At 37.7% G+C, this 27,096-nt stretch overlaps 1 protein-coding gene across 1 annotated transcript in view; it reads left to right on the top strand.

Annotated features, from left to right (window-relative positions):
• The window catches only part of VWF (von Willebrand factor), a 131,616-nt gene that overhangs the window by 54,894 nt on the left and 49,626 nt on the right, over positions 1-27,096 (top strand). The window contains exons 22-32 of the mRNA XM_010716971.3: positions 4,933-5,079; positions 5,729-5,869; positions 8,296-8,415; positions 9,013-9,169; positions 9,705-9,863; positions 12,049-12,184; positions 14,901-16,225; positions 16,804-16,923; positions 17,075-17,218; positions 24,004-24,147; positions 25,055-25,219. Of these exons, the coding sequence (XP_010715273.2) occupies positions 4,933-5,079; positions 5,729-5,869; positions 8,296-8,415; positions 9,013-9,169; positions 9,705-9,863; positions 12,049-12,184; positions 14,901-16,225; positions 16,804-16,923; positions 17,075-17,218; positions 24,004-24,147; positions 25,055-25,219 (2,758 nt within the window). The remainder of the gene's footprint in view (positions 1-4,932; positions 5,080-5,728; positions 5,870-8,295; positions 8,416-9,012; positions 9,170-9,704; positions 9,864-12,048; positions 12,185-14,900; positions 16,226-16,803; positions 16,924-17,074; positions 17,219-24,003; positions 24,148-25,054; positions 25,220-27,096) is intronic.

The following is a 27,096-nucleotide window of genomic DNA, read 5'->3' as shown; positions in this document are numbered from 1 at the left end:
ACATGCAACTGCACACCATTTACTTGAATTTCCTCTTCTGGACCCACATATGTATCAGGCACTCTCTTGAATTGAATATTTTCCCTCTTGTATGAGACTCTTCTCTGGTGGAGAGATGGGAACCTCATGGGGTGCATTGCTGTGGTATTTCACTGAGCCAAATATTTTTTGCATTTCTTCCTTCAGTGGCAAAGACGACAAACAACTGCATTGCCCCATATATGCAACCCAGAGCAAAAACTTTTGAGTTTGGACCATCTCATCTTAGGAATATGGGCCAGATCTTTCACTGACACCTGAACAGGCAACATTGTTTTTACTCTGCTGTCTGTGTTACTGGTTCTACCACCTGCAATGCAGAACAGGTAGCCAGTAACTGCTGCCACAATCCCCAGTCAAACCCTTCCTGAGTCACATGTACATCCAGTTTGGTGGGGAGAGTGGGATCAAATATACTAAGCACCTGTGCTTATTTAGCAGCTAACTTTGTCTGTTGAAGAGCATCTTGTTCCCAGTCCCACAATTAGCATTTCTTAGTTAATCGATATAGGAATCATGATCAAGTCCAACCACAACCTAACCATACTACCCTAACACCTCACCACTAAATCATGTCCCTGAGCATATAGAGTTCTTAAGATCTGCACGAGATGGGGTATATGAAGGTATATGAATGTCCCAGTATGCCCAGAAATTCCTGTGTTTTGCCATGGTTGGTACTAGGAATGCTTGAATTTTATTAATAATAGCTCCCAAGAATTTTACTGACAGTCCAGACCCTTAGACTTCCTGTGGGCTCATAACACATCCTGTCTCCTACAAGTAAGCTGGTAATGAGCCTACCATTTTCTCCAGAGCTTCCAAAGAGGAAGAGGTTAACGTAAAATCATCAGTATGTTATACATTATTATGTATAATGTATTTATATTAACTGTAATCAAATATATCTAGGTAGTACATGTGATACTTTGGAGAAGATGAAAATGCTTCCAGTTCCTAAATAATCTATTTTTAGCATATTTTTTCCTAAAAAATATTAAAAACCCTTTTCATGAGATCCTTCAAGATTGTAAACTGTCTTCTCTGTGTATAAAGGCTTTTGATCATGCTGCACTGATGAAGAAAATTGAATTGTATTGTTTTTTTTTTTTTTTTACTGAATTGAGCAGGAAAAAATAATGAGATAAGGAAGAAATTTTTTCTTTCAGAGTAGTTCTCATATTTGAGACTTCCTTTTTCTCCAGACATCTGCATGTGTTTCTAAAATGTCCATATCAATGGACATTTTATTTTTTCTTATACCGCGAAGAGGATGAATGGTTTGTGGGCTCCTCTTTCTCCCATGCTTATATCATGATTTCATTGTATTCATTGAAATGTTTCATCTACCTCTTTCACAAGCAAGCATTTCTCAGTCCCTGCACTAACAGTGTAGATCACAGTTGTCCAAGCTTCTGGCTTGTCTGGGCTGCGCTGAGTGAAGAGGATTTGTCTTGGACTTCATATAATAGGTTGCTCTGAAAATAATTTCCTCCTATTTGTTTCAACAACAGATAGAAAAGGCACAGTAACACTATATGACAGAGCAAACTCTCAGCTACAAAACACCATTTTTCAACATGCTTACCACCATTAGCATTTTCACCAGTGATGTATAAGAGCCTGCATACCATGCTTGTAAAGATCTGCACCTGCAGAAGTGACCTACAGTTACTGTTGCCACTGCTGAAAAACGCACCAACTGGATGTACTAACATCCACTGTTTGGGTCTCCATAAACATTCAGAAAGTGATGATGAAAGCGTAGTGATATGGAGGAATTCAATTCCACGTCTTTGGTTCATATGTACTTACATATCAGCCTCCATTTTGTCAGACTGCCCCTCTGTTCCCTCTTGTTGCATGGCAATAGACTGTAATGGAATATTGTTGGGAAGCTTCCACCTCTACTGCCATACTACCAACATCTGCCTCTGAGATCATCGGCCAACATAAAACAATAGGAGGCATTAGTTTTAGGGTAGCCCTTGCATAATATACAATACAGTTAATACATAAGTATCAAAACATTTTGACTTTTAATATTCTTATTAAAACACTAAAATAAAAAAGCAACAAAAACATAATATTATTGGAATATTTGACCACGTTTTGTGAAACTAATCTGTCTGGTTTGATGGCAATGGTTACAATTCTTAATGAGATCTCAAGGTGTTCATCAGAAATTTTTGAAGAAGTGTTACTATTCACTGCTTCATCATTGAAAATTGTTATTCATAAATGTACATGTTGCCAAAAAGAGATGACATGAATGAGGTGTGATTATGAAGCAAAATATATTTTTCTCTGATATGTCTCATGAAAGTATGGCAAAGAGACATGAACAGATTTTAGAGTTCAACATCTGATTGCAACTTGTACAATTAACAAATGCACAGTTAGAAGAATGGCATGGATAGTGTTAGGATAGTGTTTTACAGGTTTATAGTTAGAAAGATTATCATGTTGGAAAGAGACAATAAAAAATGAAGTGCTCATCCATGTCCTAGGCTCGCAGTAGAAACCTCCAAAGGGAAGAACTTCCAGTCAGCCCTTAAATGGCTCTACCCCTTCTCATCACACAGATGAATTGCCTTTATCTGTGCTCCCATGGCTGACACAGTCCTTGCCTCAGGTGATCAATCAGTGGTTCAGGCCATGACTCAACAGTTCCCATGCACTCCACCCCTTCACAGCATGAACCCATGATTGAGTTAGCTAGAGAGTGAGCCTTCCCTAATACAGAAATCTGACACATTGTGATGCTTATGCAATTGCCCGTCGTGATGCAGGTTGACACAATTTAAGATGAGTGATGATTGGTGTATGGTGGAGGTTCATATTCTTTCATGGACCAGTGTTTGATGGTGTTACTGGAGGCATGCAGTCATGTGGTGCAGGTCCATCCTATGCTCTGTCAGTCCCATGTAGACCATCACTAGGTGTCACGATCTCACAGCAACACTGGAACTCTTCACTGGCATTTTGTTCCTTCTGTTGATCCTAGAGGCTCAAAGACTCACAGGGAGTAATACAGATATTTCAGGAGTACCAGGAGGGGAAGGCCTGTCCCCGTTGGATTATGTGGCAGGTGGAATTGCCATTTGAGGCTGTTTTCTTCTGCCCAGCGTCATATCATCACTCCAGTAAAATGAGTCCCTTGGTTGCTTTCCATGACATGAGGTGCCCCATAGGCAGACATTAGCTTAGTAAGTACCTTGCTCTTGCTGGGTTTGCTCTCGGCACTGGATAAACCTGCATTAACCCACTTGCCCTGTTGATGCAGGTCAGGACATGTCTTGCCCCCTCAGACTGAGGGAGGGGCCCAGTGTAATCAACCTGCTATTGCTGAAGAGGATTGTGTCTAGCAAGATGGGCTGTTGTTTTGGGCAACAATCTTGGTCACATCTTGGAGCAAGCGTCACAGTCACTGCATGCCTGTGCAAGGTCAGATAGTTGTATGGACAGCTGCCTGTATTGTCTTTTGTCCAGCATGCCGTAGTTTCTGATGTAACAGGTGATGTTTTCAGATGGAGAATTCTCAATCCATTGAACTTGGGCCAGTGAGTCCACTTCGTCGTTTCCCAGTGATTGTAGGGGTTCGTGACCAGTAACACGGTAGACACAGCAGACTGGCAGTGAGCCCTTAAATGGGGTTTAGGAGAGGTGGAGCCAGGCTCCACCCCTTCTGGTCACACAGGTGAATTGCCTTCACTTGTGCTCCCAGTCCTTGCCTCAGGTGATCAATCAGAGGTTCAGGACATGACTCAACAGTTCCCATACACAACTCAATACATTTAAAAAAAAAAATCAGGTATTATATTTATATTCACTGAAAATGAAGTTGCAAGTTATTTATTTTGGCAGTCTTGAAACCTATCCTCAAATTCCATTATCAAAACAGAAAGCACAGTTGCATATTTTTTGCTGTTCAGAGTAGGAAGGTAGGAGAAGCGAGCAGATGACTGTGTGGTTCTCCACTACCTGCCGGGTTAAATCACAATCTATCAGGAAAAGGGAAACCTATTATGACCACAACCATTGAAAAGGCATTGAAAGAAAGTATTTTAAATTCATGGTTCAAGTTCCCATTAGCTTCAGGCTGTAAATCGGCGGCTAGATGAAAAGATGGTGGAAAGGCACACACAGAAAGTAGAAGGGGTGGAAAATTGAAAAGACATCAAAAGGAACCTGTCAGGGCTTTTCCTGTTGGAATAACTGGTCAGAGAAAAACCAACTTCCTGACTTAGGAATCAGGCTCTGGTTCTTCAGCATACCCATGCACATGGATGTCTGTTTGCTTTACACCTATACCAATCCAGCCTTTTTTTTGCTACCTGTCTCAGGAGCACAAAATTTTTCTTTCCCTTTTTTTTTTTTTTTTTAGAGAGAAAAAAATAATATAATGTTATAAAATAGGAGTATTCAATGAACAACTACAAAATATTTAACTGTTCATGAACTGTATATACCTGGCCTTCTTTATAAACCCCAGTTCAGTTTTGCAATTTTTTGGGGGATGTTTCAGCTTTCAACTTTCTCTTAGTAATGTATGAGACAATACCTCATTCAAAGGTGCAGAAATGTGATGAGATTGAAAGACTGTACTTTCATCCTGATTTGCTCTTCAGAAGCTTTACTTTTAAGGAATTAACTTATCCACAGCAGCTTTTCCACGTAGAGCCAGGCATGTAATTAGTCTTGTATACATTTGTTTGCAGTTTTGCAAACCCTCTTGGATTATCTGTGTGGTGTCTATAAGCTGTCTGTTCTCTGGCAAACAGCATGGTTGAACATAACCTCTGTTATATGAGTTCATGTTATGTCCTACTGGGAAAATGATATACATGATAAAGAAAATCATTGGTAAAACAATATGTTTTTCTTGTTCAGGTAAACATTAAGGTATCTCCTAAAGACAGCCGTGACTTAGAAGTCATGAAGTCTGGCCGTTATTACATCATTTTACTGAGCAAAAGCATCACTGTGACATGGGATCTTGCCATGGGAGTCTCAGTTATCTTAAAAGCTGATTTCAATGTAAGTATTTTTTGCTTTAATTATTACTCTCACTAAGGAATGCACTTGCATCCTCCCTTGTTGATAGCACTTTTTATTGCAGGCATGCAGACAGATTCCCTTGAATCTGCTTGAAAATGAAGAGATTTTTTTTTGTAATACACAAGGGTTGCTTACTTTACCTGGTGCTTCAATTGTAAAGGCTAAATTCTCTGTCTTTGGAGATGAACTATGATAATGAATGCTATGGTGCCTAACAGTAACTCTGTTTTGAAAGACTGAGAAAATTTCTTTTATGTACAAGAGGAGCTGTGTAGGGAGCCAGGTTCACTAGTGATGGTGACTGGACAGTCATCTTGAGGAATGAAATGGGGTCATATGTAAACTTCCTGGTCCTGGCCCAAACAGACCCAACAGGCACCACTAGTCAGAGTTGTCTTCTCACCTCCCTGAAGACACTGGGGACAGGCTAGTCCTACTTTCAGCTTAGCAGAATGGGAACTAAACATCCTGCATGTCAGATTGTGTATGCTTTAAGGAATAGAACAGGGATAATTCAGTTTTTAAGACTTGTGCCTTTAATGCACTAGGTTAAAAAGACTTTTAAACAAAACTCTGAGCCAGCCTATTAGGGTATCATTTATTTATTTTGTGTTTCTTTCCCTGTGAGGATCGGGTGTGTGGTCTATGTGGAAATTTTGATGGAATCCAAAACAATGATTTGACCAGCAGCAATGAACATCTTGAAGTGGATCCAGTTGACTTTGGAAACTCTTGGAAAGTTAATACATACTGTGCTGATGTCAAAAAGGTGATTGTGAATGAACTGAGAACTAATTAATACTGCTTACAGTATCACTTAAGAGTGCTTAAAGAGCTCTGAAGGAGTAGAAATAAAAAATGAACTCCTATAATTTTTTCCAATAAAATTCTTTTTTGAAATCTGATAAAAGATCAATAAAGTATTTTAATGCCTCTAGGCGTCTTGGCTTTAGATGAATGTTAACATAGCTGGTCTGAAAGGTAAGGACTTCATAGAGTTTGCCAGTCTAGATGCTAGAAATCCAGGTATAACTGGAAATCTCATTGCAAAACTTAATTAAAAAAAAAAAAAAAACTCGACCAGATGTAATTTCCAGACAGAAAGAATTCAGATAAACGTTTCTTATTTTTCCATCCAAAGTTCTGTATCCCACATCTTAGTTCATCCATTTATGAACAGCTCAATGCATAGACTAATTTCTTTCTGTATGATTTTTGATGTTATTTAGAGAGCATTCTGTTATTATTTTCAGATTAGAGAGGCATGAATAGAATAGGCAAGGTATAGGAGTGAATGTAAGACCTTTTTGCCATGTTATTGTCTCATTCCAATTTATAGGAGGGAGAGGAGGTTCGTTTTAATATGTATATACCCAGTGGGAGATTAAGAAGCAATGGTTCAAATGTTGGTCTGACCAGTTTATTATAAATCTTAATCAGGGAGACAGGGAAGGGAAGGATGGTGACAATTATGAATTTGGGTGACGGGGAAGGGGAGGAGAGTGATAGAAAAGATAGGAAATAAGCAAGAACTGTATGAAGCAGGGATAGTCACCACCAGAATCCAGCAGTGGTCCTGTTGCATGCAGTTTCAAAGGTTTGAGTCAAAAGCACAAGGGGAGAGCAGCAACAGTGTGGCTGGCCTTCCGCAGCAAACAGGTAGCAGGAAGACGTTGCAGAGCCAGTCCGGGAGGAAGCAGCAGGACTCAGGTAGCAGGCCCAGGAGAGTCTGTAGCATGCAGAAATTCTGTAGTGAGGAATCTGATGGCAGACACCTTTGTTCTTCTTCAGCATGCAGGTAGAGCGCAGAGCAAGTCCAGGAGGGCGAGAGGCAGGTCATAAGGCTTCTCATGTCAGAAACCTCTTCTTCATGAGGAATCTGTTGCCAGAAAACCTCAACCTCTTGGTTGTATCTCCCCTTTTTATCCTTCTTCTTCTGCCATCATGGCATTCCTGGGCGCTTGGGTAAGAGTCATGTGCAGCACCTCCTGAGATGGCCATCTTCCTCGAGATAAGCACGCACAAAAGACTGCTTCCTGGCCATTAATCTGTGGCTTATCTCTCTCTCATTGCCCCTGGCCTTGTCTATCTATGTCCCTCAGACAAAGGATTTCTCAACCCTTGCCCAGGATTTGCTTGGACTTGTCCATCTGTGTCCCCAGCAAGCTTTGAGACAATGATGTAAAAGAATAATCTCTTACAGTTATTACTGCTTCTGAATTTTGAGAAGTTTAACTGCTATCTGAAAGTGTTACCTAAGTCCTTGTCCTGGAGATAATGTGATTTCACAATGTACTAGTTATGCTTCATGTGAGAGTGCACTTCTTTTCCAAATGCTTAGTTTTGAAAAATAAATTTGTCTCAAGCTCACAAATAGTATGTCAAAAAGTATTTCCAAACCCAAAATTTTGGAAACAATTCGAAGACAACTTGATATTTAAAAAATGGAATTTTTAATTCATATGATGCCTTTAAGGCTGAAAACTTTGTCTCAAAACTGGCCTATATTTTCAATGGGAGGAAGAAAAGGCCTTTTTTTAGATTTTTCCTCAAAATATTTAAATAATTAGAAAACAAAATTAAATATTTGTTTTTGATCACATGGCATTTTGAGTTGGTTTACTTATGTACAGTGACATAACTTCAGTGTTATCTTCCTTTCTATTCATTTATATAAATACATACATGTATATAAATAAATATACATAAATATGAATAAATATGTTTATTACTTGACTGGAGAACAGGAGAAATTATGGCAATGAGTAGTGAGATGTGCAGGGTAGAATCTACAGTATATCACAGTGATAAATACCATGTTAGTATCTGTGTTCTTAGCTAAATTAAAATGGAGACTTCTGAGCCTTTTTGTATTCAGCAGTGACCTTGGCTATTGTCTTTTGAAGAGTGGTTGTATTTGTGAGTCTCTCTCATGCCTTCTAAAGAGCTGTGAATGATTGTTTTTCAGGATAGAGGTTTGGTACAGCAACACTTAGCATTAAGATTATATCTATGTTAAGACTGTAGCATGCCGGAGTTGGAGTAAATGTGGGAGTGACCTGCTCTGCTTTGCATTCTGCAAATTTCTTTTGTTATGAAAAATGTCTAAAGTGAGTGAATCTGTTCAGTTTGAAGAGTCCTGAGGTTCTGAAAGCAAGGCTAATGCAATGTGTACATGTCTCTTATAATATTAAGTTCAACTGGGAACAGGCCCTGGTGTCTCCACTGTGTAATGACAACGTATTGAAGCAGGTGATGGTAGAAACATCATGCAACATTCTGTCTGGAGGTCTCTTTGAAGAATGCAAAAAGCTTGTAAGTATCATGTCCTGTGTTTCTCATTTCTCAGTTCTTCATGAACTGTGCTGATAGTTATTACAGCTGAGGGAAATAGTGCAGTTATTCTGACAGCACACGGAACGTGTACTGCCTAATTGGTATTCTCCTCTCTGACTCTGTCTTTAGCTGACAGCTACAGCAGCTGGGAAAATGCAAGATTCCCCTAGTGGAAAACCACAGAAAAACTTCTGCTTGAGGAAAATTTCACTTTAAGCTATAGACAGATGCATGAAGTCAAGTAAAAGGGTTGGCATTTTGGGAGGGAAGGGTAGAGGAAAAGTTGACCTAATATAATGCCATTCAAGCTTCTTTCTACTCAAACTGCACAAGACAGTTTGGTAATAGGGCTCAAAATTTATAAAGCTGATCCACATAAGGAGTAGTAAGGTGGACAATAAACTACAGTGCCTGTAACTCGGAATGTGGCCCCATTTGAGTTCTTGCTGGCATCAGCAAAAGGATCTGCGCTGATTTACATAACATCTCAGCTCTTGGTGAGTGGAGCATCTGAATGTTAAATAAGACTAGGTTAAGGTGGTCTAGTGTACTGTATCCTAAATTTATCTTTTTCAGGTGAATCCTGAGCCCTATATAGATATTTGCATGTATGACACTTGTGCCTGTGAATCTATTGGAGACTGTGCTTGTTTCTGTGATGCTATAGCAGCCTATGCACATGTCTGTGCACAAAAAGGTGTCATTGTTCACTGGAGATCACGAGATCTGTGCCGTAAGTATGATGTCAATGGGGAAGAACTGTAAATGATTTTGAAATACAAGTAAATGGAAAAGGTTCAAGTTCTTTATCAAGAAGCCATTGGCTCAGCTAGACTATTCTTATGTAGTTCTGTTCCCTCTGATGTCCAGAGAAATTCACTGTAATGAGACAAAGATTGCAACTCATGGTGACTTTTCACCTCCCTTTTCTATTTATTTTGAAAAACCATTCCCTCAACAGGGGGATAGAATGGATTGTAGACCAGTCAAATCCAGATTTTTTTTTTAATAGGTGTAGAGTATGTTCTTAGTAATCATTTTTGTCAAGAACAACTCTCCCTCATCTACACCAAGTATTTCATTATGTGAAAAAAATAGATGTATTTGAAGGAGTAGCCTGCCCTGGATGGACTGGAGGAAGTTATTTTAAGTTGTAAATCTTTCTCAATACATATGTGGTGCACCTTGTATTCAGTTTGGTGTCTTAGTTCTGAAAGACATGATGACTTCAGTGTTGATTTTTTGCCTTCAATTCTTTTATTGTATAGCACAAAGCTGTGAGGACCTAAATAAACAAGAATTAGATAATCAATGTGAATGGAGATACAATAGCTGTGGACCTGCTTGTCCTATAACATGCCAACACGCACAACCTTTGAAGTGCCCTTTACAGTGTGTAGAAGGATGCCACGTTCACTGTCCTGCAGGTAAGTCCATCTTTTGCTGTAGTCAGTTAATTACAGTCTTACATTCCAGAAACATTCACAGATTTCTAAGGATGGAAATTGCTTAGTGTTTAGATACCGCAATTAATTCCTCAACTATTTTATTGATGTATTTTCACCACAGTTTCTTGCAACGTAAGTTGGAATTTGGTTAGGAATCCTAGTTTGTATCTGTGAAATGAGGACAATGTGTGGAGAGACTAAATGGTTCTAGGAAGTGGAGAATGGAACCTTGTCACTAAGAATGATGAGACGGGAGCAGTGTAATCAGAGAGATAGGGGGATTAGGGGCTATTTAATGACAGAGGCTGTTCCCTGTGTAGGTTATGATTTTGTGCTGGATGCAGTTATCTGAAATCCAGGGAGGAAATTCTAACTTCAATGTGGAGTTAGAAAGCCAATGTTCCCTTATTTCTCATGACACATATAAGGCAACTTGATAAACCAAGCATACACATTGGGAGTTCTGGTTCTACATTTAAACAGTTAAGACATACATATGCAATACATTGGCATACATATTCATTCTTTTCCAAGAACTCCTTAATATGTGCTAATGTCCCTTTGGGCATGCATGGCCCAGAGGTGGTCTTAAACCACTTATTTTCTCCTCATTTTTCCATCATCATATTCTTCCCAGTGCCCTATGGATGATCTTTTAGCTGTTTTTCCCCAATGAACAGCTTTCTATCTTGGTGCACTGTAACTCAAAACAATTTGAGTGAAACTCAAGAAAAGTTCTTGCATCTGGTGGATGCAAAGATGAAAGTAGTCTTACTGTGTCTTCAGTGCTTCTGTGAAGCAGAATTGTTGAGAAAAACAAAGCTGTTCGCACACCAAGCAAAGCTAAACTGAAAAATGTTTTAACTAGCATGTGTTGATTCTTTTTAATAAATTAATATATTGGTCATTAAGCTACTATATTGATCCCAGTAGCTAAACCAGCCTATTTCAATACTCATAAAATGCTTGCCTTCAAAGCAGTTACTGTGGTGGAGGAAACTCATCAACTTCACCTGCTCACTGCTCTGAAGTCTCCGATGCTTCTGAAGCTGCCCAGCAGCTTTCAGCTTAACTATACCCATCAGCTTTCTTAGAAATGGGAAAACGAAAAAAGTGCAGGAGAAAAGGAAAGTACGAAAGATAAGGAAGATCCAAAAGAAGAGTGAAAACTCAGGTGAATATATGGCTCATAAGATCAGAGAAAATGTTGAAGGAAGTGGGATTGTTTAGCTTGGAGAAGAGAAGGCTCCAGGGAGACCTCGTTGTGGCCTTCCAGTACTTGAAGGGAGCATATAAACAGGAAGGGAGATGGCTATTTACAAGGGTTGGATACTGATAGGACAAGGGGAAATGGTCTTAAACTGAGACAGGGGAGTTTTAGTTTAGATATTAGGAGGAAGTTTTTCACAGAGAGTAGTGTAACACACTGGAAGAGATTGCCTAAAGAGGTTGTGGATGCCCCACCCCGGAGGCATTCAAGGCCAGGCTGGATGTGGATCTGGGCAGCCTGGTCTAGTAGTAGGCAACCCTACACATAGCAGGAGAGGTTGAAACTAGATGATCACTATGGTCCTTTTCAACCCAGGCCATTCTATGATTCTATGTGGGTTTATGATTCTATGGTTCATATCATGTGAAAGCACAAAAAGAAATTTTTTTAAGACCGAAAATAGCTATTTTGGGTCTCGGTATTTCTATTTACACTTTTACAGAAAGGTGAGAGCTTTCTTGGATATAACTTTATGTAAGTGTTAAATATGATACTCAAGCCTTCAGTATTCAGGTAATAGACATTTAAATAGTGCTCCGGTATGATCAGTACCAGGAGGTAGGAAATAAGGGGACAAATCAGTAATATACATGTGAAAAGGAAATTGTTTCTTTCTCATGGTATTTTTAATACTTTATTCTGAACTATGTTCACCTTCTGCATGGCCCTGGCTGTTGCAGGTTCTACACTGAGTAACGTATTTCCAATATCCCACTAAAACAAAAACTGTTTGTGAAGTCAAATTTGCAGTGACAGTAACACTAGTGGAGTATTCAGAGCTTGAACCTGACTCAGAAAACTAGTCATTATTTTTTAAGCAGTATAAATGCAATGGATTGAGTTTGAAATTCAAGAATACTGGCATTCTTATACTACTGTTCTATTTCAAAACAGGGAAAATACTTGATGAACTATCCCTGGATTGTGTCAGTCCAGAAGACTGTCCAGTGTGTGCAGTTGGAGATGTCAAGATCCCACATGGAAGGAGAGTAGTTTTGAGCAGAGATCATCCGCAGCACTGTCAATCTTGGTATGATGGAAGAGTTTATGCAGTGAAATAACATGTCTGTTGAGGAGGATGAAAAGAGAGAGATGAAATGCATAAATAAGCTGTTGGATTTAACTTAAATACATTACTGAAGATGAGGCTTAGAAACCCTCTTTTGTGTCAATACTCTTTCTTAAGTATCCTGAAAATGAACTTTTTTGATGGGTGGGATAATTGGATGACAATTGAATTTAAGAAAGGGAAATCCATTTATTCCTTTCAACAGTGTCTTTTCCCGTATGTGGTGGCCCCACTAATTTAAGTCATTCTATTTTGTAAGGTGTGATTCAACATCAGTAAAGCCATCAAAACTCTTTCTTCCTACTGGTACTAAACAAAATTATGTATGTATAGTGTAAGATCCAAAAATGCACTCCATCTTGAACTTTCTAGATACTGAGCATTTGGAAGTGTGCAGCATAATTGAAAAAATAATTTCCCCGAGATTTTAAGATGATATACTGCCGTCTGATCCTTCATGCATGCATTTCCAACCATTACAAAATTAATGCAAGGGTGCACTATGCTGTGCACTATGTGGGATTAGGCCCTTCAACTGCAAAGTGGCAGAGATAGATTTTCATATTGTATGCTAAATGGCATATTACACAAAGTTCTTTATTACCTGAAAGCTTGGCCTGCTTCAATGGTCTAGTCTCTTGAGAGATACTTTAGCTAGTAACTCCTAATGCTGTGAATACAAAACTCTTTTCCATTGTGTAATTTGATCTTATTTAACAGAAACTGAGTTGTTAAACTGCAGCAGCTATTAGCCCAGAGTAACACCTTAGCTGCAAACAGTCTGAACCTCACAGATACTCCTAATGGGTACAAAACTGGAATTTTTGGCCTTTTGCTGGAGCTAGTGTACATCTGCCTTATAAACCCAAGACATTAGACTGTTAGGCTGATCAGTAACTGAAAAAAAAAACACAAAACACCATCAATAAAACAATTGCATTCATGAAGAGCCTTGAATTCCATCAAGAGGTCAAGAAAGAGTCTTTGCAAATGAGTATATGTTTCCTAATCCTCGAAATTTTTAATAATAGTTTTTCTTAAATGTTGATCCATTGGCTGCAGCTCACAAAAGATTACAGAGTATTAGGATAACTTATATCACTAGGGAAACATCTTTTTACATAGCTGTCACCTAATTTAGAATGCCTACACCATCTGTACAAACAATAAAAGATATTGTGCAAAAATGAACTTCATAGCAAATACCCAAAGGAAATTGGCAACTAGAAAAGTCTTGTTCATATTAGGATTAAAATAATAAATCTTCTGCTGCTTTGCATTAATGCCAAAAATATCTGAGTATTCTTCAATTAAAAAGACACTCAAAGCAGCTTGAAAATAATATAGCCCTGGGAGTACTTAAAACTAAGAATCCATATGCAAAACAACACATTTTCCTGAAAAAAATGATACCTTCTTCTAGCATTTACTTGTTCAGTCTGTACATCTTTGGTCTTCTCTGGCAGTGAGAATTAGTACTTTTTGATCCTTACTCCTTCATATACTTTCCATATTCTCTCCCTTATACTCTCCAGTAATACAAGTAAAATGTCTTTACTGATTCTGAGCCACGTTGTTCATGAGTACAGATGAGTACAGATTTTTGGTCAAATATGTGAAGTAAAGAGAATGATACAAACAAGAATTAGCAGAGTAGAATTGTTTAAGCTTTGGTAAAGTTAGAACTTAATGAATTATAAACAAGTTCCTAAAACGTGGAGAGTGACGGAAGTGAAAAATCTTATGGGATTAAGAAAGGATTAACAGTGGATAATGTAGAGATGCACTGGGTAGTAAAGTACACTCAAACTTGAGATGGGAGAAGGGAAAAATGAACTAAGGGAGGTGAGCAGAAATTGTGAGTGAGGTAAGAAGAATAAGAGACAACAGATAAAATAAATAGGGACTGGAAAATAGAACACAGTATGGGGAAGACAATGAAACGGACATTAGAAAACATTGGGGGTGAATATACGTGGTTAGTGAAGGAGATGACTGTGAGCCTAGGCTCTTTTTCTCCCAACAGATGAACATGTACCAGAGCTATTCAAAACAAAATGAAGTCAGAAAAAAAATCAAAGCAAACTAGTACAATTTAGATGTGGATAGAAAGCTGGTTACGTTTTTCTTTTGCTAGATTAAAACCTGAGTAAGCTAAGCCTCCTCACAAATTCTGCTAAATCTTATTAGAGCCAACTCTAGTATTTTTCTTTGCATTAGCTGCCTCCAGTTTGCCTCATAGCTTTCTTCCTTGTGAAGCAAACCATGTTTTCCAGTTAAGTTCACCAGTTGTTGCATTGCTCGAGCTCAGAGTGTTTCCATGCTGTTCCTAGACACAGATTTTACATGTTCTACCAAAAGCTTTTATAAGAAGAGCACTGTCTGACAAATACAGCATATATTTTCAATTGCTTCCTGTATTTAAACAAACATGCATGAACAGTTCCTCCTCTGAGTGGGTTTAATAGGGTTTGGCTATACAGTACAGGGGAAGGGGAAGAAAAAAAATCACTCTCCTGATTTTGTTCTGATTTTGCTTTGTTTTCTTTTTGTTTGTTTTGTTTTGATTTTGTTTGTATATAGCCAGTGGACTTTCTTTTGTAAGATGTGGGCAGTATGTTATTAGAAGCATTGATTTTTATTTTTTTTAATAGTTACTTTTGATGATTTTTTGTAGTCTGTGTGAAGGGAAGAATTTATCCTGTGTGCCCTGTGAACCAGTGAAGGAAATCCTAACACTAACACCTGCTCCAGAGGAGGACAGAGAACTTGCACCTAGTGAATATTCATGCAGCAAGATGATGGACTTGGCCTTTCTAGTGGATGGCTCCAATAAACTGTCAGAGGAAGACTTTGAACAGCTGAAGACTTTCATAATTGGAATGATGAACAAACTCCACATCTCTCAAAAGAAAATCCGAGTGTCAATTCTGGTATATAGGGCTGGGCCTACAATCTATCTTGGCCTTAAAGATATCAAAACACAGTCCCAGATGAAAAAAATTGTCCAAAGCATAAAATACACAGGTGATGAAGTAGCATCTGTTGCTGAAGTCCTTAAATACATTGTGTTTCAAGTGTTTGGAAAAGCAGAAAGGACTAATGCTGCCCAAATTGCGATGCTATTTCTAGCAAGCAAGTCTCCAGGAAAAGTCCGCACCATCATTCCAGCCTTGAAGAATAAAAAAATTACAGTTATACCTGTGGGAATTGGACCGTATGTTAATGTGGAACAAATCAGATTCATTGAAAAGCAGTTACATACTAGAGCTTTTCAAATGAACAATGTGTTGGAGCTAATGGATAACAGAGATCTTCTAATCGATTATCTGTGTGATCTCGGGCCTGCAGAAAGTTCTCCTGTACCCACTCCAACAATGTCTAATGACGTATTTACCCAGAGGGTGCTTACAGTACCACCACACTTCACAGAAAATCCCACTACAAAAAGTCTGGATATTGCTTTTGTTGTTGAAGGATCTGACAATGTCGGACAGGAAAATTTCAATATCATCAAGAAGTTCCTTGAGAAGGTGCTCATAGAAATGAATATAGGACAAGAAAATATTCATGTTACTGTCATGCAGTATTCAGACACTATCACTCTGGAGTATTCCTTTAGGGAAATACAGTCTAAAGAAAGTATTATTGAGAAAGTGAGGAGTATACCCTACCAAGGAGGGAAGGCCACCAACACTGGGCATGCCCTTGACTATATTTCCAAACATACATTTACATCAGCAAATGGGGGCAGGCAGAATGTGCCTCACTTGGTATACATGGTGTCATCCAATCCTTCCACTGATGTTATAACACGACATCCTATGAGCATAAATGTTATTCCCATAGGCATATCTCCCAGTGCAAATGTCCAAGAGCTCAGAATGATTAGTCAGCCTAATAGACCAATAATCTTACAAAGTTACAGCACACTTATTGAAGAAGCACCTGAATTAGTGTTGCAGTCATGCTGCTCTCATAAAGCTTGGACAGAAATACCAGGTAAAGTTGGATGTACTTTTTTTGTGTAATTTCCTGTTTTCTCTATCCTGTCTTCTTTGTTTTTACTTCACATATCTGAAATTTATCGTATCTCAATTGATATTTTGTCCAAATGCCAAGGAAGGAACATTTATCCTTATTAGAATCAGGTGATTCCACCCCAGTTTGGCAGTGCCATCCACTGACCTGCAGCCAGCCTTCTGTAGTCTGAGCAGTCCTTGGCTGTGTTTGTCAGTAGTGTACAGTAGCTTTCAGATAGGATGGAATGTAAGAGCAGAAAAAGAGTATTCTCATCTATCTACCTCAAGTAAGTAACAAAATTCCTCTTATCTAAAGTGACTAAATCATTTGTTTGTTTTTCTGGTTTATTATTTTTAGTCCTTTGAGAGCAAAATAACATTAGCAGAAAAGACGGAATTGAAATATAAATCTTGAGCCCTTCATTAAATACGCTTACTGTTTCAGCTTTGTTTTCTCCAACTGCAGCTATCTGCCCTTTCTACTCCTATCAATAGATTAATAAATGTTAGTTCTGGTTATCATGCTTAATGCTCTTTGTTTTTTTCCTCCCAACTCAGAGTTGTGCAACAAACCTATGGATGTCATGTTTCTTCTGGATGGAAGTCCCAATATTGGAGTATCAGAGTTTGAGGAAATGAAAAACTTTGTACAGGCATTTATTGAAAGTGCTGATATCAGTATGTGCCTGTCTTTTAACTCAAAAAAGACAATTACTTTCAAATTCTTTTGATTTTTATTAATTTTTATTTTTATTAAAGTCCTTAGATTTTTATTGTAAGACATTCATATGCATTGCTTAAAGTGTTTGTTTTCTGCCTTTCACTTCAGGCAATACATCAGTTCATGTGTCTGTTCTCCAGTATGCCAGGGAAAATAATCTAGAAATTTCATTGAACAAGCCTCAGGAGACTGAAAATCTCATCAAGATGGTGCACTCAATTAAACAGAGGGAACAAGGTCCTACCAGACTGGGTGAGTGAAAAAGGAAAGAAGTCCTGTGAATATAGTCTGATCTTGATTACCAATTTCTGTTCGTGTTTTCCACTAGTGTGCTCAGGTTACTAATTCAGTTATTATCTTTACTATATGTATATTGCTTGGTAAAGTTTCAACTTTCATTAAAATGTAACTTTAAATGACTTGAATTGGGTTTTATCTTAATGTATTCTGGAAAGAAGAGCAGCAGTTACTTTTTAGCTCTGAAATAATTCTAAGAATTTTAATTCATTATCTTTCAAGCAAGCAAAACTTGATCAGAAAGTGAAAACTCAATCATAAACTTTTCAGTATCAATTATTGAGGTATTTAGCAGCAGAGCTGCTTATGCAGGATTTGATAGCTGCCCTCTCCAGCTGTTGTTCTTTGCTGGGCCAGTGCTTGTTTTGAAACAGCTTAGAACATAACTACTGTGTTATTGGGTAGTTTTGTTCCTTGTCAAATTGTCATGCTGGTCCCACAAGGACTCAGGTTGACACAAAGCTGGGAATGCTGCCAGGAAGCAGTGATCACCTACCAAAAATTACTTGTGAAACAGTGTATTTGCTGGAAATCTGCATCCTGAAACATGTCTGCTTCAAATTTTTATGTGTTAAAACATAACACAGATTTCCCACTGAATCGGTGGAAATTCAATACACACATGTATCAGTTGTAGGGTTCAGCAAACAGTGATTCTCCTACAGTGTATCTGATCTTTCACTGGATACCCTGAGAATTTTATTCTTTTGGACTAGAACTACATTTACTCTGGCAACAGCCTAGCATTAGGGTCCTATAATAGTTGAGGAGTATACAGATTTCTAGAGTCTTTGGCTTACACTAGGTTGTAAAGAGTTGTTGGTACAGAAAAGTGAGAAAAAAAAACTGATTTCCATAGTTTGCAGAAGGGTTAGCCATGATTGTTTTCTCAGCCTGGAGAAATAGAAATACCAGATGGCTGATGAGACTTCTATAGGCTCATTTTAGGATAAACCGTTACATACAAATAGACAAGTTTCATGAAATCTTATATGGTAATGGGTATAGTAAACAACGCTGCAGAATAAATAGAGAAAATATGATCTTCGGAAAATGAAAAGGGAGAGGCAGCCATATGACATACTTGTTAGTGATTTGTTTACGTCTCATTGGAAAATACTTAGAGATCATGATTGGGGTATAGTATAATAAGCCTAAGAGGAATAGGGTATAAGTAATTCCTGCCAGTGTAATGAAAATAAGTCACTGTGGTCCTGTTCTGCACTTTGCAGTGTGTGAATGTGGCTGGCTGAGTAGAAGGATTGATGTCCTTCGGAAATGCATGGTCATTCATTTCACTCTGTCTGTGCTTAAGCCTCTGGAAACACAGAGGCTGCTTAAAAAGTTTAGAGAGCTCTATTTGGTTTCTGCACTTCCCTAGGAAGTTTTTCTAGCTTATAGAGAACTTGATCAGATTTGCCTATCAAAAAATATCATTCTCATCTGTTTCTTGTCATCTGTGCTGGCTTCCCTGTTGCAGAAACATGATCCTATAATTCTTACGCAACCTTTGCTGACTAAAATAATCATGTTTCACTCAAAGCTATACATGGAGAGAACAACTATAGGTTTGAGCCACATGACTGACTACCTTTCCTTAAGTCATGGGTGTCTAACATTTTGGCTTGGACTGCACTGAGTGAAGAAGCATTGACTTGGGCTGCATGTACATAGGTTTATTTGAAAATAATTCCTCCTATTTTTTCCGTGAAAACTACATCAGATGCAAAGAGCACAATAAAACTCATTGATTGAACAAATTCTCAGCTACAAACCCTATTTTTTTTTTAACATAGTGACAGCCATTAGCTATTCATGTTTTGCAGTGATGATCAAGAGCCTGCATGCTGTGCTTGTGAAAATCTGTACTAGTGGAGGTGACTCACTGTTGCTGCTATCACTGCACCACCCACCATCTTACTGTGCTCACATCCACTAAGTGTCAATAAATGTCAGTGGGTGCCATTTTTTTGCACATGGAAGAATTCAGTTCTACACCTTTGCTTCATAATCATTTCCATGTCAAATGCCAACTTGTCAGACTGCTCCTCTGGTGCCATTTGTCACACAGCAACAAAATGTAACAGAATCTTGATGGGAAGTTTCCATCTCTAATGTCATGCCAGAAACAGCCATCCGCCTCTGATGTTGTAAGCCAACATAAAATAGGAGGCATTACTTTTGGAGCAACCCTCATTAAATACATAATAGAGTTAATGTATATGAAGTAACAAATATTATTCTACTTTTAATTTTTTTTTAGTTAAAACATACGCAAAAAAGCATAAAACTAGTGTGATATGTGGCTTTGTTTTTGTGAAACTAACACAATTGTCTGGTTTGATGGCAGGTGGTTGCAATTCTTAATGAGATCTCAATATATTCATCAGAGGCTTTTGTTTTCTCTTTCTGTACTTCATCCGTCAAAATATTTGTTCACAAATGTACATACTGCCAAAAAGCTATGACATAAGGCGTAGTTTTGAAGTGAGGGATATTTCTTTCTGGTAAGAGAGGTCTTACAAGAGTCTGGTAAAGGGACATGATCAAATTTTTAATTGCAACTCTATACATTCTATTTGAAAATTCACAAGTAATGTATTTATGTTGACTGAAAATGGAGTCACAAATAAACAAAAAAATTAATGAATTTTTGCCCAGGCTAAACCATGGCAATTTTTTCAGCAATCTTTAAACTTATTTCCAAATTCCTTTATGAAAACAGAAAGCATGGATGCATTTTCTTTGCTGTTTACAGGACTGTGTTTAGCCAATGTATCAAAACTAATGATCTTCTTCACCATAACTTGTACTGGCACTACACTGCACCTCATGCTCTGGTTTCAGCTCAGATAGAGTTAATAGCACGCTAAAGTTTAGTTGCTGCTCAGGGGCCTGGCGGAGCTGCTGGTCAGGAAGAGCCCCAGCAATGATAGTGTGGGGCAGATGTGGGGAGTGACAGTGAGCTGTGCTGGGCTGCATGTGGGCTGTGGGTTGGCTATGACTGCTTTAAGTTATGGCTCTATATAATCAATGGATATACAGATTTTATATATATATATATATATATATATATATATATATATATATATATATATATAAATTCCATCCAGGAGCTTGGCTAATATAATTTATATTAGAGTAAAGAGAGAAAATCACTCACCCTATCCTAGGCTCGCAAGATGAACTCCAATGGAGTGAATCTCCAGAGAGATCCTTCCCCACTGGCAGTCAGTTCTTAAATGGGTCTAGGAGAGGTGGAGCCAGGCTCCACCCCTTCCTGCAGCACAGATGATTTGCCTTCACCTGTGCTTCCATGGCTGACTCATTGCTTGCCTCAGGTGATCAATCAGAGGTTCGGGCTGTGATTCAGCCGCCCCATACAGGCTCTAACATGGCTCTAACAAGTGGCTTGTCTCCTAGGGTGTTTTCTTGCACTCGCATGCACAGCATGTAAGAGAGCTAGTCTGTGTGCAATACTGAAGAGATAATACCCATTTTAAAAGCTGATGGGTGGGGATATGACAGAACTGTACACCTCTAAGACCTGAGATATGCTACAGGTGTGCTTGCTGAGCTGCAAGCGCACCCGTATCAGCTGAACTGCTGATACGAGGATATAGTTGAGTTAAAGAAAATAAGTGTCTGTCACCTCTCTGTATGCATTTATTCAATGGAGAATGTTCCAGATCTGTTCCCCCTGATCTAAGGGCTCTCATCCAGTAAAAAATGGGTCTTAATGTCTTGCTTCATGCCCTCCCTACTCCCTCCCATAAACACATTTTAACATTAATAGCAGAATATTGAAGTCTTATAAACGGATCTTTTCAAACATCCACATGTGGGATCAGTTTGCAAAACCTAATTTGCTTTGAAATAAAAAATAATCTGATATTTTCAGTAAAAATAAATTAGTAAATAAATTAATGTTCAGTTAAAATTCTGAATTAAGATATAAAGGCCAGTTTCTGATTTATTGTCAAAGAAGGCTGTTTCTGACAGGTTCTTGGTTACCGGGTGCAATCTGGACTATCCACAGGCTTCATAGCCTTTGGCTGTTTCTGAACCTTTTCAAGTGCTAAGGAGCTACATCTTTTTGCTTCTTTCCCAGGCAACTTTCAGTGCTTGTGGGACACTGACTTCTCCTTTTTGGTTAAGTAGTTGCAGAAGTGTTAGCAAGATCATTGAGGCCACTGAAGACATGGATGCATAAGCTCCCAGTAGGAACCTCCACCTATTTGGAGTTCCCTGTCACAGCTCCACAGGCCCACACAAGGGCTTTACATTTTACTCCTCATTTCAGACAAAAATGAATAAAATAACTACGAAACTGTTTTAAACAGTTTCTGCTTTCCCCAAGTTACTGACAAAACCATAAAATGTTGCTGTGTTGGTTTATGTTTCTCTGTATTCATTCCTTTCTGGAATGAATCTTGTTTGTTAGTTCTTGGATGCATGTCCAATATTATAGAGCAAATTGTGCTCTTTCAGTTCATTCCATGATATTCACAATTATTTGCAATCTAATATCTGTAATTCAGATTAGCATATCTTTTTTTTTTTTTTTTTTCATATTTTTCTTCCTTTATCCAAAACATTAATTATATTATTCAGTTAAGGAAGAATCTAAGGTATCTAAGAATCTCCATAGACTTCCAGTAAACATTTCCAAACTTACTCAGCAGATATTTTTGTCCTTAAAATCTACTCTGACTGTGCAGAAGATGATTTCCACAAAAAACAAACAAACAAGAATAACTAATTATTGAATGATCTTCTTCAAAACAATAAGAAAAAGATTTTAGAAAGGCCTGATTCTATTTGTCAAAGTTAAACATCAGTTGTTCATAAATGTAGATAAGAGGAGAAGACTTAAGCAGTGATATAATACCTTCTCTCTTGGTTTTTTTTCGTTTGTTTGTTTGTTTTTCCCCTCTTCTCAAATATCTTTGTAGGATATTTTCTATTCTTTTCACTTTAATCTTCATTCCATGCATGACTTTTGCTATGTATTCTACAGTATAGCAAGGAATATTAGGGCCAAAATGACTGAAAACTTTGCAGTATGTTAGAACTGATTTAGAGACCTGGTAAACTTGTATGGGCTGAGACCTGTTCATTTTACAGTTATGTCTAAAATGCTGCACACTCTCCTTTCAGTCTTAATATATCTTTGTCCTTTATGAAATTTATTTGAATGTAAACATTTTACATTTCCTCTGTAAGTATGAAAATATCAGATTACTGCTATGATGCAGTCTAGTAGTAAGAAAATGTTCAAATGTCAACTGTGGGCCAGGCTGTTTATTAGTATACTGAGCAGTTTGCTATTACTGGATGTAAAAACTAATGGTTGAGAAGTGACATCTTCCTGCTTGGTATAGCAAATTTCTGAATGCCTCCAAGTGTTCATTTGATCACATCTTTATACACCTGGCTCTTTTCTCTTGAGGCTTCATAGAGGTTGTCCTTGCAGTAGCTTGGTGAAATTATCTTTGCTTCTGTCAGTTAAGAGGGATGGGTAACAAAATAAATTGCAAAATGTTTAGGTGTGCAAAGCTATTCTGCACACCTAAACATTTTGCAATTTATTTTGTTGTTAGAGTGGATTGCTGGTGAACTATGTATGATCTGATTTACAAATGTTTTTATTATTCAAAGTTTGTCAGTGAATTCCTTATGCAAGCATATTTCTGCTCGGTAGTTCTTTGAAGATGATTACTCAGAGGAACTAGTATCTCAAGCACTTATTTTTCATCACTCAGTGTTTTCCCTGAGCATCACATCAGTCATATAGTATCATTTCTGCTTCCTGACCTGATGATTTCCAAATCCAAAGGAGCTTTTAAGATTTTGAACAAAATTTTCTCTGAGTATTCATTTTATTCACAATTAAAGAACAGTGGGTACCCATTTTAGCTGGTCTGTGGTTTTTCCTGAGATTGAATTCTCTGGGAACTGAACAACTTCAGTGTACCAGTAATGTAGTATGAAATTGTAGTGTTCATTGAGGGCAGATCATATAGCCGCTAGATGTCATTGTTATTCTGCAACTGGGAAACAAATACATTCTCATAAAGTCATAGAAACATATAATCACCCAGGTTGGAAAAGACCTTAAAGATCATCGAGTCCAACTACAACCTAACTTCAGGAAAAAGTCATTACTAAAACAAGAATCATAACTTTATCCTTGTGGCTATGGGAAGGCAGTAAGATTTTCAGTACATCAGAGATTGGGGATATAAGGAAGAATCTTTTGTGTTGGAGTGTATTAGTAATGCTGCTAGGGACTTAGTAGATTTCTCATGTGGCAGCAATAAAGAAGACACTAAATATCCTTTGAAAAGAAATCCTCTAATATTCTAGTACTTATAACCTACTAATAAAACAATTTAGTTTTATATCCCTTTCTATGATTCTATGAAAACTCATAATGGTTTCTGTTGGGGAGGGGGGAAGACACACTTCCAAGATCATCTAGTTCCAACTGCCCTGCCATTGGCTAGGTCAACTCCCACTAGACTAGGCTGCTCAGAACATCATCCAGCCTTGTCTTGAATGTGTTCAGGGGTGGGACATTAACAGCTTCTCTAAGTAATCTGTTTTACCACCCTCTTTTCTGCCTTACCACCCTCTGAGTAAAGAATTTCTTCAATTTACCCTCTTTATTTTAAAACTTCTTGTCCTGTCACTACAGGTCTCTTCAATCATATCTTTCATTTATCTTTTATTCTTAGGCAAAGCCATTGACTTTGTAGTTCAGAATGCGTTGTCAGAATCCTATGGAGGGAGACCTGGCGCATCAAAGGTGATAATAGTCATTGTGTCAGGGAAATCAGAAGACACCATGGAGACTGCTGCACTCATTGCAAGAATGAACAGTAAATCTCATTTCACTGACATTATTTTTAAGCAGAGTTGTTGTTTTTTTAATGTAATTTGCTAGAACAAAAGATGAAAAAATCAGGCATTTGTGTGTAAATTTACTGATACAATCTTACTATGTCTAAAGTTCTGGTAAGAAACAGGTCTGAAGAAAACCTTCAGGATGCAGGTTCCTTTGAATTACTGGTAAGATCAGGACTAATCTGCAGTTTAAGCTGCACAGTTTATATAGACTTCTCAGTCTAATGGCATTTCATTTTCTGGTTTGTATGAACGGACAGGCACGACTGAAATGTAATTTAATGCTATGAATTCAACATGGCTGCAATATAGTGAATCTTGAAAGATTCATAAATAAATGAAGGATTTGGTCAGATTCTGTACTGACTCGTGTGGGAACTTGGTTTTGGTATCAATATTTTTTCTAGTTTTCTGGCTGTAGCTTCTGTACCTCAGTTTCTTCAGGTACTGAAGAACAGTGACTCCATTTGTTGATTGCTTTGGGAGTTCTTGAATAAGGCATGGGCTAAATAACAACTGTTATATTTTAGCTAAATAAATTGGAAACAATCCAATTGCAATCTAACTACAGAATTAAAAATTGCAATATGTTGTTTTCTTATCTGAAAAAAGTGAGAATGTTGCCAGTAAATCTGTATCTGCATTCTATTTACCTTACATAATATTATAATGTTTGTGATTTCATTTTAGCTAACACTAATTAGAACATCACAATTTCTACCTTAGATTGCATTTAGTTTATGTGGAGGGAGTGATACAAGTAATATGTGGAAAATTAACTGTTGAAAGAAAATGTTCCTAGTAAATTTTTTAGGGGGGGGGGGGGGGGGGGAAAGAGAAATCTGCATTATCCACTGAAAATCTTTTATTATCTTATCTTAGAGGTGTCCCTGTTTCCTATTGGAATTGGTAATGGGTATGATGAACAACAACTCAGGACTTTGACTGGGCCATCAGCTGTTAATAGAATCACGAAACTCCAGAATTTTGAAGACTTATCCACTATGGTCACATTAAATAGTGAATTTATCAATAAAGTGTGCATGGGTAAGTCCAGTATAATTGTGGCTTTGTAATTTGAGCAAAAACAGAAGTCAAAACACAATAAGCAACAAAAGAGCTACAATGTGCTGAAATGTTTCTACCTATTTCAATGAGTGTAACTTTCACTTAATTTCAGGCAAGAATCCAATGATTTTTCCTGAGAGAGAACACAGACTAGATCTCCTTTGATAATGTTTCAATGACAGTCTTAAAAAATGCTAACCTATGTCACCACCATCACTTAAGTGGAAAACTGAATTTGAGGCCTTTCAGCATGTATCCAACTTCTATTCCAGTTAATGAATTCTCTGCAAGTTTTTGTATCATCTCCTTAATAACGATGACTGATCTCTAACTGAAGGACACCAAAAAAACTCAACTGGTCTTAAATGAATGGGACATGCTTCAAAGTGTTGTATCCAGTTCTGGGCTCCCCAGTACAAAAAAAAAAAAAAAAAAAAAAAAAGAGAGGGATCTCCTGGAAAAGGTCCAGCGGAGGGCAATGAAGACAAAAAAAGGGCCTGGAGCACCTCTCCTATGAGGAATGGCTGAGCAACCTGGGTCTGTTCAGCCTTGAGAAAAAAAGACTGAGAGGGGATCTGATAGATGTCTATAAATATCTAAAGTGTGGGAGATAAAAGAACACGGTCAGACTCTTTTCAGCAATGTGTGGCGACAGAACAAGGGGAAATGGCCACAAATAGGAACATAGGAAGTTCCACACAAATGTGTGTAAGAACCTCTTCTCGGTAAGGGTGATGGATCACTGGAACAGGCTACCGAGGGGGGTTGTGGATTCTCCTTCTCTGAAGATATTCATGACTCACCTGGATGCCTACCTGCACAACCTGGTCTAAGGAGCCTGCTTTGGCAGCAGGGTTAGACTAGATGATCTCTAGAGGTCCCTTCCAGCCCCTACAAGTCTGATTCTGTGACTCAAAATGTTAAAAGCTAGTTGTGAGTAAAGATTTCAAATAACATTCTTTTCTGCACAGATCTAAGCTTTGGTATCTGTCTGTCTACAAAGAATTTAAGCAATGTGTAAGAAAAGGAAGAGTAAGAAAGACTTAACTGTTTCTGGAGAAAAACAAACAAACTACTACTGTAGTGTACGGAAAAGGAAAGAAGTGTAAAATATTTTGAAATATTAAAATATTAATATATTATAAATTAATTCATGTATTTGTAGATAGTTCTGCTAAGAAAATTCACCTAACAAATTTCATTTCAACTCTTGCCGTTATTTTACTTGTTTTGCCTCCTTGGTCTGTGTATATATAGGTATTTATTTCTCCTGTTTTATTATTACATCCATCACAATAGCATCTATGTAACCTCTCTGCAAGCCAGTGTCTCATTGTGTTAGTCATTGCAGAGGTTTTTACCAGCTTTAGTAGTGCTTATGTCTCCATTAAAATAACAGAGCCAAATACTTCCAGGAGGAAGTTGCAGGTTATGCACAGTTCAGCTTTGAGATATCCAATTAATCTCCACTGGGATAACTTCTGGCATTTTAAAACCTCTCCAGAGCATCAAACAGCTGCCATTTTCTCTATTTTCTTTTAAATAAGCTTTTGAAGAACCGCTTCCTCTCCTCACAGTTTAAAATATCTGATGTTCTTACCCTAAATTACATTGATACAGGATGAGGAGCAGGAATTTGAAACCAGTAGCTATTTTCTTATTACAATATGGACTATAATCTACATGTGGAAGCTTCATTTAATTATAAAAGCACATCCAGCTTTTCTAACAAACAAATTGTATGATAAAAAAATTTGGATATAAATCTGAGAAATCTGGCTCTTTCTGTTGATAGTAAAACCATCTTTATTGAGTGTGAAATGATTACCTTTTTTTTCCTTCTTTTTTTTTTTTTT

Source organism: Meleagris gallopavo, chromosome 1 (genome assembly GCF_905368555.1).
Source record: "Meleagris gallopavo chromosome 1, MGAL_WU_HG_1.1, whole genome shotgun sequence".
NCBI classification, from domain to species: Eukaryota; Metazoa; Chordata; class Aves; order Galliformes; family Phasianidae; genus Meleagris; species Meleagris gallopavo.
Note: the sequence above shows the minus strand (reverse complement) of the source record. Positions and strands in the feature narration are given on the sequence as shown.